At 36.7% G+C, this 17,942-nt stretch overlaps 3 protein-coding genes across 9 annotated transcripts in view; 1 reads left to right on the top strand and 2 right to left on the bottom strand.

Annotated features, from left to right (window-relative positions):
• Nucleotides 1-338: 338 nt before the first annotated feature.
• Nucleotides 339-13,717, bottom strand: AK6 (adenylate kinase 6). 4 transcript variants are annotated; one of them, XM_081298279.1, is made up of 6 exons: nucleotides 13,374-13,499; nucleotides 11,203-11,295; nucleotides 5,281-5,339; nucleotides 5,019-5,164; nucleotides 727-838; nucleotides 557-650 (listed from the first exon to the last, which is right to left on the bottom strand). In XM_081298279.1, exons 1-6 carry the CDS (start codon nucleotides 13,399-13,401, stop codon nucleotides 642-644), a joined length of 447 nt encoding a protein of 148 aa, XP_081154405.1. In that variant the 5' UTR covers nucleotides 13,402-13,499; the 3' UTR covers nucleotides 557-641. The 4 variants fall into 4 exon arrangements, with proteins under 4 accessions (XP_081154403.1, XP_081154402.1, XP_081154405.1 ...); XM_081298278.1 differs by having other exon boundaries at nucleotides 557-623; XM_081298277.1 differs by lacking the exons at nucleotides 727-838; nucleotides 13,374-13,499 and adding an exon at nucleotides 13,569-13,717 and having other exon boundaries at nucleotides 339-623.
• Nucleotides 9,392-13,427, bottom strand: TAF9 (TATA-box binding protein associated factor 9). Its single transcript, XM_081298269.1, has 3 exons — nucleotides 13,374-13,427; nucleotides 11,203-11,295; nucleotides 9,392-10,441 (listed from the first exon to the last, which is right to left on the bottom strand). Exon 3 carries the CDS (start codon nucleotides 10,422-10,424, stop codon nucleotides 9,627-9,629), a length of 798 nt encoding a protein of 265 aa, XP_081154395.1. The 5' UTR covers nucleotides 10,425-10,441; nucleotides 11,203-11,295; nucleotides 13,374-13,427; the 3' UTR covers nucleotides 9,392-9,626.
• RAD17 (RAD17 checkpoint clamp loader component) overlaps nucleotides 13,706-17,942 on the top strand; it is a 43,457-nt gene continuing 39,220 nt past the window's right edge. The window contains exons 1-3 of one of the 4 annotated variants that reach the window (XM_081298235.1): nucleotides 13,706-13,860; nucleotides 15,045-15,148; nucleotides 17,501-17,752. In XM_081298235.1, the coding sequence (XP_081154361.1) occupies nucleotides 13,845-13,860; nucleotides 15,045-15,148; nucleotides 17,501-17,752 (372 nt within the window). In that variant the 5' untranslated portion in view covers nucleotides 13,706-13,844. Of the gene's footprint in view, nucleotides 13,861-14,249; nucleotides 14,386-15,023; nucleotides 15,149-17,500; nucleotides 17,753-17,942 lie in introns of those variants that run through there. The other 3 variants (XM_081298234.1, XM_081298236.1, XM_081298237.1) reach the window with 3 other exon arrangements.

Raw genomic sequence — 17,942 nt, 5'->3', positions numbered from 1 at the left:
GCTTGAGCCACATCCCAAGCCCTACCTTCTAGTATATTGTTTTGTACCTTCTGAATTTACAAGTATTACTACTTCCAATGTTTAATTAAAAATAAAAAAGCAATATTGTGATGCTTTATTTTTTAATAAATCATCTGCATTTTCTTCTATAAAAGCATAAAGAATATCAACTCCTTTGGTCATATTTATTTTTTAGTAACTAAAGCATTAAATGACAATTTTTACTTTTAATATTATATTCATATTAGACATTGTTTAGCTTTCATGTGGAGAAAAAGAGACCCAGGCACAAACCTTTACATTATGCATCTGCTAGGCCTGCAACATGATTTTAATAATAATATTATTTAATAATAATTTTAATAATATGTAGACAATTTCTATGAAGTGGGTAGAAAGGTGTCAATAAGAGTGACTGTAAAGTGGCCAGTCAAGTGTTATGATCTTTGACCCACTGCTCAATCCATTTCAGGATCTGATTTATATTATCTTCTAGATCTTCTGGTTTATTGCTGGACAGTTGATGCACAATTTCTTCTTTGTAGGATGCTATGGCTTCTTCATAAAGAACTTGAAAAATCTCACACTGAATGTTATCTTTTAATTTCTTCTCACCATAACCCCTAGAAGGCAAAGAAAGGTTAAGCAAACTAAAGGAATTAACCATAGTTTTAAGAACATACCAGAAATTGGACACTTTTTTGAGTACAAAAAAATATTTCTCACCGCCGCATGCCTGTAATCCCAGCTCAGGAGGCTGAGGCAAGAGGACCGAGAGTTCAAAGCCAGCCTCAGCAAAAGCTGGGCACTAGTCAACTCAGTGAGACCCTCCCTGACTCTAAATAAAATACAAAATAGGGTTAGGCATGTGGCTCAGTGGCACCCTTGAGTTCAATCCCTGGGACCCCCCAACACCTCCCCCCAAAAATTTCTCTACAATTTCTTCACCTAAGGAAAAGGACTAGTACCTGTAAATTTGATACTCTTTTGATATGAGGGCTAAAATAAGTATACTTGATGAGACCACCATTTTGGTTTGCGATTAAACAGATGAGTACCTACTGACCTCAAGTCAGACTTTCAAGTATGAGATAAATGACTATAACAATGGTCCTAGATTTCCAAAAGAATTAAGACAAAACAAACAGATGACATATAAAATGAAATATATTATAAATACCATATACTAATTGTATACTTGATCATACAAATGTGTGTGGAATTTACCAATTCAAAAGGTATTGGACTGGGTGTGATGGTACACACTGTAATCCTAGTGACTAGGAGACTGAGGCAGTTCAAGGCCATCCTCAGCAATTTAGTGAGGCCCTAAGTCTCAAAATAAAAAATAAAAAGGGCTGGTGATGTAGTTCAGTGGTAAAGCACCACTGGGCTCAATCCTTGGTACCAACAAACAAAACAAAGATACTGAAAAAATGAACTTATGTAACCTTTAGGAAATATATAAATTAGCCAATTAAATAGCTAGTTAAAAAATTCAAACCTGAATTAGTAAGCTATTATAAAAACCAAAATTAAATAAAGATGTTTAAAAAATTTGGAGGGGCTAGGGTTGTAGCTCAATGTGAGCACTTGCCTCGCATGCATGAGGCACTGGGTTCCATCCTCAGCACCATATAAAAAATTAAATAAATAAAATAAAGATATTGGGTCCATCTATGACTAAAAAAATATTTTTTAAATGTCTCTTTTTTTTATTTAAAGAGAGAGTGAGTGAGAGAGAGAATTTTTTAATATTTATTTTTTAGTTTTCAGCAAACACAAAGTCTTTGTTTGTATGTGGTGCTGAGGATCCAACTGGGCCGCACGCATGCCAGCCTTAAAAAAATATTTTGAAAAATTTTGGATATATGCAAATAATATCTGATAAAGGACTTATATTACATGTATAATATATAAACAACTTATAAGCACATGAAAAGATGCTCAACATTTTTAGCTATCAAGTATGTACAAACCAAAACCACAATGAACACTGTCATATTGGCAAGACTACAGTTTAAAAAAAAACCCAGATGTTGGTAAGAATATGTAGAAATTGTTGGAACCCTCTTATATAACTAGGGTTAATATGAAATGGTTCAGAAACTTTGGAAAATAATCTGGTCATTCTTCAAAAGGTTAATTATAGAGTTACCATATTACCTATCAAGTCAATTCTTAGTTGTATATCTAGGAGAAATGAACACATAATGTTGACACAAAAAAATGTGCACAAACCAAGTGTGATGGTGCATCTATGTAATTCTAGCAACTAGGGAGGCCAAGGGAGGCCTTGGCAAGTTCAAGAACAGTGTGGGCAATTTAGCAAGACCCTGTCTCAAAAAATAAAAATGGCTGGAGATGTAGCTTAGTGGTAAAGTATTTCTGGGTTCAATTCCCAGGACCAGGAAAAAAAAAAAAAGTACATAAATGTTCATAGCAATTATAATATTCAACTTAATTGTCCATCATCTGATCCACTGAAATATTAAAATATATTAGAATATCATTTGATAATAAAATGAAATACTGATACCTGCTACAGGCCCTTAAAAACATTATGCTAAACCACAAAAATATCATGTATGATTTCATTTATATGAAATGTCTAAAATTGGCAAATCATAGATGGAAACCAGATTATTGGCTTCTTAGGATTGGGGGGCTGGGAGGAAATAATGAATGACTGCTAATGGGTATGGGTTTATTTCTTTTTTTAGTTATAGATGGACACAATACCTTTATTTTATTTATTTTTATGTGGTGCACAATACTTTTATTCATTTATTTTTATGGTAGGCAAATGCTCAACCACTAAGCTACACCTGCAGCCCTGGGGTTTCTTTTTTTTGGTACCAGAGATTGAACTCAGGGGTACTTGAGCCACATTCCCAGTCCTATTTTGTCTTTTATTTAGAAACAGGGTCTCACCGAGTTACTTAGTGACTTGCCCTTGCTGAGGCTGGCTTTGAATTTGTAATCCTCCTGTTTCAGCCTCCCAAGCTGCTGGGATTACAGGTGTGCACCACCGCGCCTGGCTGTGGAATTTCTTTTTGAGGTGACAAATATTTTCTAAGATTGGTTGTGGTAATAACTGCACAATTTCATAACATTAAAAATGAATCATATACTTTATTTTTTAGGTATTGGGGATTGAACCCAGGGTGTTTTACCACTGAGCTACATCCCCAACTCTTCCCTGCCTCCCAGGATCTTCAAGGTTATATATTTAATGAGCATAAACATGGTAAATCAATATAGTTTGTATTTATAAATAACAGAACCCACCCTTTTTGTTATTTTGAGGCAGGGTCTCATTAAGTTGGTTAGGGTTGTGCTAAATTGTGATTCTCAAATTTTTGGGATTAGAGGTGTGTGCCACCACACCCCATGATTTTTACACTTTAAATAAGTGAATTGTATGGTGTGTGAAATTATATCTCAAAGCTAGATTTTGTTTGCTGTTTTTTTTTTTTTTTGGTGCTTGACTAGATTGATCTCGGGCATTTTGATCACTGGGCTACACCCCAGTTCTTTTTTCTTTTTTTAAAGATAAGAGTCCAGGGTCCTGCTAAATTGTTGAAGCTGGTCTCAAACTTGTAATCCTCTTGCCTTGGTCTCCAGAGTAGCTGGGACTATAAGCAGGTGACACCACGCCTAGCACTATTAGGTTTTTTTTAAAAAAAAAGTTGATAAGCTTTATAACTTTTTCAATTGTTAAAAAACCAAAAACATAGCCAGGGATGTGGCTCAGTGGCAGAGCGCTTGCCTAGCATGTGTGAGGCACTGGGTTCGATCTCTGGCACCACGTACAAAATAAGCAAATAAAATAAAAGTATTGTGCCCATCTATAACAGTTTTTAATGAAAATGTTCAATGGTTTTAATTGAAAGATACACATGTATCATATGATCTCTATTACTTCTCAAAGAATTTTCTTTAAATTGTTTTTTTTTTTTTTTGGTGTGTGTGTGTGTGTGCGCGCCAGGGATTGAACCACATGCTAAGTACATACTCTACCACTGAGCTATACCCCCAGTCCCAATACTCATGGTTTTTCACTGCTTTTAGAAAAAAGATGAAAGTTTAAGGTCTAGCCTCAACCAACTTTCCCTATATATTTGCTATTGCAGTTCATTGAGCAAGTATTTTAACAAGTATCACATCCCAAATAATGGTCAGTCAGGGTTGACTGGAGTCAGTGAGAACTATAGATTCTGAACTTGACTTCAGGTAAAATTTTAGAGTTTTTGTTTGAGACCGCCCTGTAACTTCTTCTGGATTTCCATATGCCCACAGCTTGGCTGAAAAGATGGTAGATCCCAGCTATTAAGGAAGCTAAGGCAGGAAGATGGCCAAGCTAGAAGCCAGCTCAGGGAACTTAGAGAGACCCTGTCTCAAAACAAAATTTCTGAAAGGTAGCTCAGTAGCAAAGTGCTTGCTACCATGTGCAAGGAACTGGGTTTGATCCCTAGTATCCACCCTCACACACAAAAATGGAAAAAAGATTTCTCTAAATATTCCTTTTTCTGGTTTAATCTGATGCTCTATTAGTGGAATTAACTCAAATATAACGATTATGAAAAGTGGAATTAACTCAAATATAAAGATTATGAAATGTTGATTTATGATGTTAGTGTTTCATAAGCTCTCCCATTCCTGATGTGGAGATAATTTGAATGGCTAATGTTCAAGCAAAGAACATCATTGGCTTAGCTCTCTTCCTTGGAAGGATTGTATCAAGGAAAAAAGCATGGTTAAATGGGTTTCCCACATATTTTATTCAATCAAATTGTCAGCTAAGATATGTAATTTACTCAGAAATTACTTACCTGTCTTACAAATGTATCCATCTGTCTTAGATTCCAAATGACAGTACTACATAGATTTGGTGAGACCAAATAAAGTGGCCACATCTTCAAGTAAAAACTTTTTTCGTGATAATTTCTGCCAATTTCAGGAATTCAAATAAAAGTTTATATTATACTTTAAGAAGTAGATGTTTCCTTTCTTACCTTGTTTCAAGTCTTTTGTACAATACACTGTTATCTGTTCTCAACACAAAAACTATGTGAAACCAGCGTTCAGGGAAGAAATCACAACCATGGTAATCAACAATAGTTCCACCTTCTCTCATTTGGTTTTCTAACTCATCAACTACCTGTAAGATACGTTTAAAAAAAAAAAGAGAGAGAGAGAGATAAACACTTCCTAAGAAAAATGAGAACAACTTTCCTTTTAAACTAAATAAGTGCATACTTGGAAAGTCATACTTACTCTATCTTCATCTAAAATGGGACAATCATACTCTTCATCATAGCCATTATATAACTGCCCTAAAAGAGATTTACATCAGCTTATTAAAAATTTCTCCCACCACACTAGAGATTGAACTCAAGAGTGCACTACCAGTGAGCTACATCCCCAGTCCTTTTTTATTTTGAGACAGGTTCTCAAAAGTTGCCCAGACTGGCCTTGAATTTGCAATCCTCCTGCCTCAACCTTTCCAGTCACTGGGATTACAGATGTGCACCATAGTGCCAAGTTTACCATGCAGTAATCTGGAATAAATGCTAAGGTTCCTTCATATTTTAATTCCATGGCTCTAAAAGGCTTCTGAACTCTTTAAAAATATATGCTATCTAAAATAGACATTTATACCAACATTAACTTTAGGAATTGAAGTCTTTATACTATAATGTGGAAATGCAAAATTTCTTAAACAATTTTAATGTATTTTAATGAAGTAGTCCAAACTTTTAAACATTCATTTCCAAAACCATTTGTCAAATACATGTACCAGTGACTAAAGAGATAATGAAGTATATAGTGAACAAAATAAATAAAACACACTTCCCTCAAGTAGTTCACAATAAAATGGGAGAGAACAGACGAGTCACCTGGAAATCAAGCTAAAAGAGGAAAAACTTAAAGCTACTTCAAAACATTTCAGTTGAAAGCCAAATTTATAGTTGTCTGTACACAGGAACTTAATATAGTCAAGATCAAAAAGCTTGATTAAATTACTTAAAATTAGAAAATTAAATCAATTTATCAAAGTTCAATGTTTACTTTAAAAATTGTTATATATATTATTTGTAGAAAACAATTGTGGGGCCAGTTTTAGGATAATTCTTACCTTAAAAGATCTTTCTAGATTTTTTTCTAATATAAATTTTTAGTTGTAGATGGACACAATATATTTATTTTTATGTGGCGCTGAGGATCAAATCCAGCGCCTCATACATGACAGGCAAGTGCTGCTGTACTACTGAGCTACAATTCCAGCAACTCTAGATTTTATTAAGCTATAAAATCATGTTTCAACTATCATCCTAGAACTTACACTCTCAAGTAGAAGGTATTCTTTAATCATATTGGAATACTAGATTCTTTATTTTCCTGCTGCTGCCAATACCTCCTTTGGAAGCATATTTAACCCCATTTGCCTCAATTCAACAAGCTTATAACTGTAATTAGTTTCAGTTAGAAGTTAAATTTATAGTTTGGCTATTATGAACAATTAAGTTTTTTGGGGGGGCTGGGGATGTGGCTCAAGCGATAGCGCGCTCGCCTGGCATGCGTGCGGCCCGGGTCCGATCCTCAGCACCACATACAAACGAAAATGTTGTGTCCGCCAAATACTTAAAAAAAAAAAATATTAAAATTCTCTCTCTCACTCTTAAAAAAAAAAATTGCTGTTTAAAAAAAAAATTAAGTTTTTTGTAAGGCATCTACTGGTAGAGAATTACATGTATAAAGACATGGATGTTAAAAATACCCAGTGGATTTGAGAATAGTAGTATATTGCGGGCACATTGAAGTGAAAATAAGAGAGTGGCTACAGGTAAGACTGAAGGTAAATTGTAGTGCTTGTAAGTATTATGTAAATAAAAAGTTTAAATCATGCCATTTTCTACTACCCAAGGAAATCAATGAATAGTATAAGAGAAGAGACACTGAAGAGATTTAATAGGAAATTCTAGGCACAGTACCAATGATGGTGGGGATGGGACAAGGGTACTCATAGATGTCTCAAGAGAAACTATCAGATTTGGAGACTAAGTAGATCTGTGTGGAAACAGCAATCAGGAGTGGACAATAAGAGTCAAGCACTTCAGAGCATGTGTTTTAAACATACTAACTTGAAGGTGTGTGCCTGGGAACTATCCAGATGGTTATGTCTAAGTAGTGTCTAGAAATTGGACTGTTTTCATTATAAATCTGAATTATCAATATAAGGGAGTTGCTAGTCCTAAGTGAATGGGATTACCAGTGGGAGGGAGAGGAGAGGCCAATGGAGGAGTTAACTTTAAAAGCTTCTGGTAGTAGCAATAGGGAAGTTAGATTCACAGGGAGTTAGAGCAGGGATTTACCATCTTTTCATTTTCAGTAAAGGGTAAGAGGCTTTGCAGGGCTTCTTTAGCTTGAGTCATACAAACAGAGCAGTAACTTGTCCACTCCTGGGTTAGAGATAAAAGATTATAAGCATTGGGCCTGAGGCTGTAGGTTGTACAACATGGATCCAGTGTCACCATATAACTTTGCCTAGACATAACCCTGGGATTAGGAATAGGCTATGTACACTGATTAAACCGATGACAGGAAAATTAGATGCTTATATGACCAAAATAACTGCATATGAGAAAAGACAACAAGTAGGGAGGAATCAGAATGGGAGAACAAGAAAAACATTCTTAGCCATCTCTGCTGCTCCACAGGCTGAGGCAGGAGGACTGCTTGAGCCCAGTCTCTCAAGAAAGAACTTGTCCCCTTTAAAAAAAAAAAAGGCAAGGAATGTAGCTCAAGGGTACAGTACTTGCCTAATACATGCAAGGTACTGGGTTCAATTCCTGGTAAACACTCCTGCCCCAAGCATTTTTACAGTAACCCAGGTAGGATTCCCAGAAGTTTTAAGAAGCTTAATTCCCCAGTTAATTTTTCCTGCCATGGTTCCAAATGGAGTAAGGATTCAAATAGAGCAATTCAACATTATTATGAGGGTGATAAGTTCTCACAATGTTTTTTTAAGCCTTGTTTCTTGACAGCAGGGTCTCTCCATTTATATACAACAGATATTTTGAGACTGGTAACTCTGCTATGATGTGGGAGACAGGGATATCAAGTGAACTGTAAGGTTTAGCAGAATACCTGGTCTCTACGCACTGGAGGTTAAGTAGCAAACCCTCATCTTCCTTCCCCAAGTTGTGATAACCAATACCCTACAGTATCTTTAAAAATCCTAAAGGGAAAAACCACACCTCTCCTTAAGAACCAAAGCTTTATAGATGATTGCCTAGTTTTTCTTAACATATACCACCACTTTAAAAAGGTGGGGAGGGAGGCTGTAGGAATAGCTTAGTGGTAGAATGCTTTTCTAGCATACACAAAGGCCCTGGTTTGATTCTTGATGACATAAACGAAAAAATAAAAAACCAAAGTATGAAAGTGAGGGTAAGCTGGGCACACATGTAATCCCAGCTACTCCAGACTAAGGAAAAAGGATAGCAAGTCTGAGGCCAGCCTAAGCTATTTAGCAAAACCCAGTTTTAAAATAAAATAGGACTGGGTTTGTAGTTCATTGGTAGAGCTGCCCTTGGGTTCAATCCCCTAGTACCACCAAAAATAAATTCTAAGTTTTAAAAACTATAATCTAGATACGAGACCTGAATGAAAAATGTGTATGTCATTGGCTTACAGTACCAAGAATATGACAAAGATTCTCAAAACTGAGTTGAGAAAAGGGGTAAGAAAAAAATTGAACTTCTTGAAAAATGGGGGGAGAAATTGGAAGATGCCAAGGGTCCTTAAGAAAAGGAAGGGGCTGGGGTTTTGGCTCAGTAGAGTGCTCGCGTACCATGTACAAGGCCCTGGGTTCGATCCTTAGCACCACATAAGAATATAGCTAAAAGGGTAAAGGATGGGGGGAGCCTGGAAATTGGGTAACTGAGGAACATAATAAATTCAAGCAAATAAGGACTGTGAGATTTGAAGCCAGCCTCAGCAACTTAGCAAGACTGTAGGCAACCTAATGAGACCCTGTCTCTAAATAAAAAACAAGAAGGGGACCTAGGGATGTGGTTCAGAGGTTAAGCACCTTTGGGTTCAATCTCCAGTACAAAAAAAAAAAAAGAAAAAAGAAAAAAATCAGTCACTGTGAATAAAATCCTGCCCCAGAGGTCTCTCCAAAGGAATCACAGGAATACTTCAGCAATCTGAGATAACACATCTTATAAGAATGACTTACACAACAGAGATTACAATTTAAACATCTGAAGACACTACAGGTGACACTTTAGTTGTAGTAACGAACAGACTAACTGGGTGTTGCAACCCTTATTCCTTATGCCAATGAGGGAGAAAATGCTTGCAAAAACACAATTGCCAATTGCCAAACAAATCAATTAACAACTTTATTTTTTACACATAAAGGCTGATGAAAAACCATTACTGGTCCTATTAAAGAAAATCCAACATTGCAATTAAGAACAAGAACTATTATTTACTCATTAAATACTACTTAAGTTTTCTAACACACAACTTGAAAACATCCAGCATGCTTCTTTAATTTCAGTACAATGGATTTAAGACCAAGTTTACAGGTTACATGCATCAAAGCCAGATTACAAATTATCATAGTCATCATCATCATCATCGTCATCGTCATCATCATCGTCACGTTTTCTTTTCAATGCATTTGATGATTCATTGGCAGTATTTTGTGAGGATACCATATTAGTAGTAATAAGAATGTTTTTGGACCCAATTAATGATGGATTAATCAGAACATTCTGAACTGCTGATGTTGCAGGAATTGAGGCTTTTACAGCAGGGGACTGTGAAGTAGGCATTTGTACTGTAAACCTTTGCCCTGTTAGAGACATTGGAGTCCCTACCTTAGTTGAAACAGACATGGTTTGTGGGGTTGGTGTGCCTAGTGTGGGAGTACTTGGTCTGCTAGTAACTGAACCAACACTTAACCGTGGTACTGTTATTCTTCCTGCAGAAGTAGATGCTTTCTTTTGTAAAGACTTGAGCCTATAGTTTGGAGCTGTTAGGCAATATCTATCAGGAGGCAATCTAGGACCCGAATATGGCTTGATCAATGGCAAAGGGGTTTGATTTCTTTGCCTTGCAATATCTAATAAAAAATCTCTTGGGGGAGGAGAGGTAAAAGACTGGTCAGCTCGACACTGGATTGCCAATCGCACATCATCTGCATCAACGGTAGCTTTCTTAGCATGGCTGGAATAAATTTTAGCATCATCTAGAATTGTGGTCACATATCGGAAGGCAAATTCCAACATCTGATTTATAACTCTTGGCTCATATTCTGTAATCCCCATATCCTTCAGGATTTGTGCCATCATCTGTGCATCTTTCGGCATGCTCTTGGGAGAAGCCATCTTGCCAGACTCCATGATATCCGGTGATCAAACTTTAGATCATTTGAAAAAAATATGCACATTAGATCAAACCAAAATACTTTAGCAGCAACTGTTAGGAACTTAAAATTCTTTGAAAATGTTAAAAATTTAAAACTACACTCAAAATTTAAAACATGTTACATCATTTTAATGAAGCATACTTAAAGTTTGCTTTACTTAAATGTACTGAGATCCTACTCTGTATAAACTGCAGAATACAAAAAGATGAAGACACAAATATGTGAGTGATAAAAGATTAGGGGAAAACAGGGTAAATTAAGTAAAAACATGCACCATTGTGGGAATATACATAGTCACACAGGCATGCAACTAAATACCAACGGACAGTCACACTTTACTGGTGAATTCAAAATAATCTGTCCTTCCAGTGAGAGCAATATACTCACTATCATAATCATATGCTTAGCACAATCCAAATCTTTGTCTGCTCAACTCGAAACATTCTGCCTCATATTCAGATTTCATTTAAATCTAATCTTATATTCAGATTTCATCTAAGTCCAATTATTACTGTTTACAGGATTGCTAGAAATTTTGTGGGAGGAAAGGGAAATAGACAAACAGGGCATAGCTTTGAACATTTAATGTTTTTTATTTATGTGCATTCCCAACACGGCATAGATTTCTTAACAATAGTTTCCTTCTATTTTTTGTACACTCAACACCTAGTGGTACTAACACTTCACTGACTATAAAAAATAAAATTAAAACAAAAACAAAAACAAAAAACTAACACCAAAATGTCCCTTACCTTCTTGAGCTAAATCACCCACATTAATGTATTTCAGTCCTGATCTTGATGCAAGTTCTTTGCCTAGTGTAGTTTTTCCAACCCCTGGAGTACCTGTAAGACAAGCCACAGAAAAATACTGTTCATGAAATACTAGACTTCAGCTGCCTCCTACCCTAAAAGTTCTTAATAACTGATATTAAAATTTCCCTAATTAGCAATCCTATGTGAAGATACACCATGACCCAATTATAATTTCTCAGAGATGACCATATGTGAGAATCTCACTTGATGTATTTGCCATAGGTTTGAGTGATTCTTATACCAAAATTCTGCCTGCCACCAGCATGGAGCTGCCCAGAATAAAACCAGTCAGCTCCAATACATTACCATTGTTATTTGCTTTAATAATAAAAATAAGAGTAAGAAATCATTCATGAAAAAATTTTAAGTGGTATGAAGGACGTCTCATTACCACTGAGGACTCCCTTTATTCTTCCCTAGAAAGAACCACTGTAAACCAATTTCTTACATTATCGTTGCAAAAGTCGTATACAGATATGTATTATTATGTATTATACACTGCTCTTTACCTTCCCCTTCTATATTGAATACAATTATATTAGATAAGTGCATAATTTTCAGCTGCTCAGGTTTAATGCCACTGAAATGATTAAATCTGAGCATTGTAATTAAAGGAATAAATCAAGTCTCCATATGCTTAAAGACAACATGATTGAACTCTGGCTCAACGTATTTTCAATAAAATGCAAGCCAAAATTTGTAAAAATATGGCTTAAAAAGCAATGACACTATGTCTGACCCATGCAAATTAGACGTTGTAAAATCTTCCCCTTAAAAAAGTTAAAATAAAATAAAATCTTCCCCTTAAGGAACTTTTTTTTTTTTTTTGTACTAGGGATTGAACCCAGAGACTTTAATCACTAAGCCACATACTCGGGCCCTTTTGTTTTACTTTGAGACAAAGTCTCACTAAATTGCTGAGGCTGGCTTTGAACTAGGGAATCTTCCTGCCTCAGCTTCCCAAATAGCTGGGAATTACAGGGTTTGCGCTACCACATCCGGGACCTTTAAGGAATCTTAAAGGCTAAATATTCACTGATTGAGTGGTTAATCTGCGGCACTCAGAAACTGGCAAGACTCGTGTCCCACCAAGTTTACCAATTGTTAAATGATAAAACTTTATGATGGGGTTGTAGCTCAGTGGTAAAGCGCTTGCCTAGCATTTCTGAGGCACTGGGTTCAGTTCTCAGCACCACATATAACAAAATAAAGGTCCATCCACAACTAAAATATATATATTAAAAAACTTTATTGCTTTATTTTCACAAAGATACTTCAACTTCTGTATATGTTGCGATAACATATACAACCATTAGATCTTTGAGTATGGTCCTATTATCTGTTAGGACTTAATGAGTATTCTTAGAGTTAAATAATAAGCAAAGATATTGTTTAAAGTTACTACGCTGCATTTCAGTTCCCTTTACTGATAATATGCACCCTGAGAATACCGAGAAGAACCCCACACGCACACCTACACGAAAAACACCAGAGACGTTCAGGAGACACTATTTTTAACATTAAAAAAACAAAACTGATACTAACTCAACAAAACATAAACAGTAAATTAGTCACACCACTCCACAAACATCTGAATTCATTTACCAAAATCGAATCTGAGGAGTGTTTGTTTCTCAGATACAAAGGAGAAAAGAGTCGACCCAGGAAGGCCTACGGAACAAGCCACCCACCATTAGTACATCTACGAAGGCCAGATACTCTTACATCACCTAAATAAAATCCCAGACCCAACCCTGCCAAAGAATCGACAATCCATTTCACAGAACACAAACAAACAAACAAAAACCACCAACCAAAAGCCAAAAAAACAGATTCGAAAAGACGAAGCAGCCCGCAAGACGGAGAGCCGAATCCGTCTACCTCTCTCCACCTCACCGAGGAGCGACTGGCCAACGGAATTAACGTTCCGCGTCCCCTCCCCCCTCCCGCAACGGTCGCGAGGACCCGGTCCTCAGGCCCCAACGACCGCCACGCCACGCCACGCCACGCGGCCCTCAACTTGTCCGGTCTGGAACACTTGCAGTCCAGAGCAAAGGCCAACCTTGCCTGCCCCGCCGCCCAGCCCCTTCCCGGCTTTGCGCGCTAACCGGTGAGCAGAATGTTCGGTAACAACATAGTCCTCCACAGCGACCACACAAGCGCCGAGGCTCACGCGCTCAGCGCACTAGGGAGAGGAACCGGAAGCGGGAGGCAGCTGCAAGCGCCTGGAGCCTTGGGGTCCTCGAGGCCTCGCGCAGCGTTGTCGACTCACCTCCGCAACCCAGCCACTGACCATTATTTACCTGGCCTTTTATGACACGTTTCCATTGCGTGATCGCATTCAGAGGCACAACTCCGGTCTGCATTTCGGGTCAGGCATTATGTTGGGTGCCTAAGTCACTTACTCCCCTGGTGGCCCCTCCCTTCGGGCTGCGTCGCAGAAGCGTCGGGCAATCTGGAAGGTCCCCAGGAGGCGGGACCTCCAAAAGGCTGGGTGCTGAGCCGGGAAAGGAACTGGAGGCTACCCTTCCACCTGGAGCAGAGTCTGGGCTCCTCGGTTCCTTTCCGCCCAGGAGGGGATGCAGCTCCCGGAAAGTAAGACCGCCGCGGCTGCGGCTGTATTTCTTATATGTCCTAGAGACTCGAGGCCATCTCTGCCTTCACGCCTGCTCGGCCTCTCGTCGCTCCTCCTCCTGAACCGCCCATCCCATTTGGGGATTAGAAGGATGGGGGTGCGGATCCCTGACCTGGAGCGGAACTTGCGAGTCCGGCTGGTCGCTGGTTGCTGAGTTTTCTGGGAGTGAATGTCCGATCGTTTTGCCCTCTATGTAGTGTGTGAGGTGGTGGTAGGTTTGCTAGAAGTAGTCTTGAAGGTCTCCTCTACCTGTGAAGTCTGTTTCAAAAACCTGACATCGTCAGGGACAGTTACCTGCTTTTTAAAGGAGGTGATTGTCATCTTTTTTTCAAAGAGGAGACTCCTGACCTTAAAAAGTCCGCGTCTTCTATTTCGACCTGCCAACTGTTTACAGATAAATTTTTTTTTCATCAACATAATTTTTTGAAACTTTACAATCTGATCGGGAACTGTTTAGGTGGGCGAGGTGAACAATTTGTTTTCTGGTATGTGGAAGTGTTTTACTTTATAGTTTGTGTGTGCCTCCAAACCACAAAATAGTTAAGCACATCTTCGAATGTACGGGTTTGTAGGCTTAAAAATTTCCTAGCTAATTTACTCAATTCACTAGTTCATAGAAGCATTAAGGAATTAGGAAAGTTGAAAAACACCAAGAAATTCTATAATTACATGTTCAAATAATGAAGACAGTAGTAGAAATTATTTGCAGTAGGATTTAAATTAGTTGTCCAAACTGAGTGATAGCCTGAATTCATTGTATTTTCTTTTTTTGAAATTTGGAAATGAACTGATTTGAAGTGGAAAAAACTTCAATTTTCAGCATAAAATTGCACAAATAGAATTGTCTTATTTTTCTTTATGACAAAAGTAGGTGCACAAATATGTGGTTTTCTGTTTAATATGTCACTGAGTTCACATGAAAAATTTTATAACAGCACAAATAGTTATTTGATACAGTCACAGTCAATAAATTTGAAACTTATTTTAGCATTTTGATCTTATACATTTACTACATTATCTCTCACTAGTTGTTGGTCTTAAAGGTTATTATGTTGATTATATCAGTATAAAATGACTACTATAAGTCTGTATTTACAGTTCTTTTTTTCTTTTTTGATTTGAGGTGTTTTTCTCCCCTGCCCAGGTGAATTATACTTTAATGCACTGCAGGTTGTATACTACGGATGGAAACTATTAAAGTTTATAATGTCAAAAACTTTTCTTAGACCAAAGGTATCTTCCACAAAGGTATGAAACACTAAAATAGCCATATAAATATTGCCTAAAAAGAATTACAAATTTTTTATATGTTCTTAATGATTTAACATTGCTATAAAGTAATGGTGCCCAGTGTTTGTTGTAGTTAGTGATCTAAATAGTCATAAGTTGTGAAACTGTACACTACAACCACAAACTTAATTTTGAAAAAATTTTTAGAATCCCAGTCACAAGAAAAAGGCTGAAAACTTTTTAAGGAAAGAGCATAAGTGGGAAAGATAAATGAGTGGTATTGGTGTTACCACTTTAACCACAGGCTCTGCCTCATGTGGTTCTGTATGTCAGTTCTCAGCAATATTGTTTGGGTGTGAATGGAGGTCAGACAATATCATGTTCAATCAAAGTAGCAATTTCCCTATTGGTGGCTCTAACTTTTTTCTGATCTTAAATAAATGAGGCTGTGTCCCCCCCTCCCCCACTCTAGTTGATGGGAGTCCACCTTGTGTAAAAAATAAAACTTTAAAATATAAAGAATAAATCAGAATTGCTATAAAAGGTTTTATTATAACAAAGAATTGTTTCCATATACTTTTAAATATAGTGGAAAGGCAAAAATGATATTATCAGAGATAGTCTTTTGACTAGGAGGAAATATGTTGGATTATTGTGATTTATTTTTTTTTCCAGTGGTCTTTCTTCTTTACCCACTGCTGTTAATATTCCTAACCCTCTGTCTTCAAAGAAGAGTGAAGTGTAGGGGATGTAGCTCAGTGGTAGAGGGGTTGCCTAGCATGTGTGAGTCCCTGGGTCTATTCCCAGCACCATAAAAAAAAAAAAAAAAAAAAAAGGACCAAAGAGTGACCTAGCATTCATAAAACACTCATAAGCACAAAATTGCTTCCCCTGAGCCTACTTTTACTCTAGCTTCTGGTTCTTTTTCTTCTAGAGAGTAGCATTATCTAGTAGACAGCTCAAATTGTAGCTATATCAGTAAAACCTTTTTAATGCTCCAGAATACTTTTAGGTTAAAACTTTTTATTTTTTTTAAATATATTTTAGTTGTTGATGGACCTTTATTTTATTTATTAATTTATATGTGGTGCTGAGAATCGAACCCAGTGCCTTCACGTGCTAGGCAAGCGGTCTACCACTGAGCCACAACCTTAGCCCTAGGTTAAAATTTTTTAATTCGGCATCTGTATATGCACTTAACAAGGATTTTAAGGTCAGTCTGGTAACGTATACCTGTAATCCCAGTGACTTGGGAGGCTGAGGCAAGAGAATCACAAGTTCTAGGCCAGCCTCAGCAATGTGGCAAGGACCTAAGCAATGTAGCAAGATCCTGTATCAAATTTAAAAATAAAAGGCTTGGGATGTGACTCAATGTTTAAGCACCCCTGGGTTCAATCCTTGGTATTTAAAAAAAAAAAAAAAAAAGATTTTAAAGAAAAGGAAATTATGGAGAGAAACTAGAGAGGTCAGCAGTTTTTATAGACAAGAAGAACATGAAATAGAATTTACTGATTTTCCTGCTTTATTATTCTAGAACTCTTTTTTTAAAATTTTTTTTAGTTGTCAATAGACATTTGTTTTATTTATTCATATGTGGTGCTCAAATCCAGTGCCTCACACATGCTAGGCAAGCGCTCTGCCACTGAACCACAACCTCAGCCCCCCAATATTCTTTTCTTCATGGGTATTTCTATTACAGATCTCATCTTCCTTGGAAAGCCTGTCTCACTTTAAAAAATTTTAGTGGCTTCATGCACTGAATAAAAATAGTGCTGTTATAATTGTAAATGTTAGTATTAGAATCTTCACCTTTGTCTTTTTTTTATTTTAATATTTATTTGTAGCTGGACACATACCTTGATTTTATTTATTTATTTTTGAGGCGCTGAGGATCAAACCCAGGGCCTTGCATGTTCTAGGTGAGCGCTCTACCACTGAGCCACAACCCCAGCCCTATTTTTGCAGTCTTAAGGTTGATATGTATTATTTGGATTATGAAATGGTTCTTAGTTTTTTAATATATTAACCTGTCAGGCAGAAGTATTATCCTTCTTACTGCTATGTCTAGTTAAAATAATATTATTTTGTTCTGCTTTTTTTAATAGGTCATTTTAGTATTTATGTTTCAGTCATCCAAGAGTTAAGAAAAATCATTCTTTATCCTGGAAAGATTAAAATTTATATATGATGTTTTATTTCTATTAATTGTCTATTAATGTAACAGCAAGTTTTATGTAAAAATAATTTGTGAGATTTTTATTTTTTAATTTATGAATCTTTTCTTTTTAGAGTAGTTCAATTATATAGGGAATAGATTGAAAAATGTAATAATGGTTAACATAGGGGTTTTTTTTTTTTTTTTTTTTTCAGGTAATAGACTGGGTAGACCCAGCATTTGATGATTTTTCAGAGAATACAGTCGTCTCTACTGCAGCACCTTTAGGTGTGAATAACTCAAGTCATAGAAGAAAATATGTGCCTCCTGCATTAGAAAGTAGCAGATTTCCAGCTAGAAAAAGAGGAAAGCTATCTTCCTCAGAACAGATTTTTGGTCTAGAAAACTCAAAAGAATATCTTTCTGAAAATGAACCATGGGTGGATAAATATAAGCCAGAAACTCAGGTACTAAATAGCATACAAAGATGTCTACATAATTTAATTTCAGGGTGGATGGGAAGAAGAGGAATGTCCATTTTCAAATTTTTAGTTATAAGAAACTAAGTGAAATAAGGAGAAAAAAACAAATTTCTAGATTATTTTTAATGTTCTAAGGCATTTTATCAGCAGTAATGCTCTGTCTATTCCCTACCTT

The sequence above is a fragment of the Spermophilus citellus genome (assembly GCF_964194105.1).
Source record: "Spermophilus citellus genome assembly, chromosome: 1".
NCBI classification, from domain to species: Eukaryota; Metazoa; Chordata; class Mammalia; order Rodentia; family Sciuridae; genus Spermophilus; species Spermophilus citellus.
Note: the sequence above shows the minus strand (reverse complement) of the source record. Positions and strands in the feature narration are given on the sequence as shown.

Bases quoted from the DNA above. Each gene is read 5' to 3' on its own strand.
- TAF9 (XM_081298269.1), bottom strand. From the start codon at position 10,424: ATGGAGTCTGGCAAGATGGCTTCTCCCAAGAGCATGCCGAAAGATGCA.
- AK6 (XM_081298276.1), bottom strand. From the start codon at position 13,401: ATGTTGTTACCGAACATTCTGCTCACCG. The intron at 5,165-5,280 runs GTAAGTATGACT...CGTATCTTACAG, and splicing joins CCATTTTAGATGAAGATAGA to GTAGTTGATGAGTTAGAAAA. The intron at 624-5,018 runs GTAAGAAAGGAA...TTTGCCTTCTAG, and splicing joins TACAAAAGACTTGAAACAAG to GGGTTATGGTGAGAAGAAAT.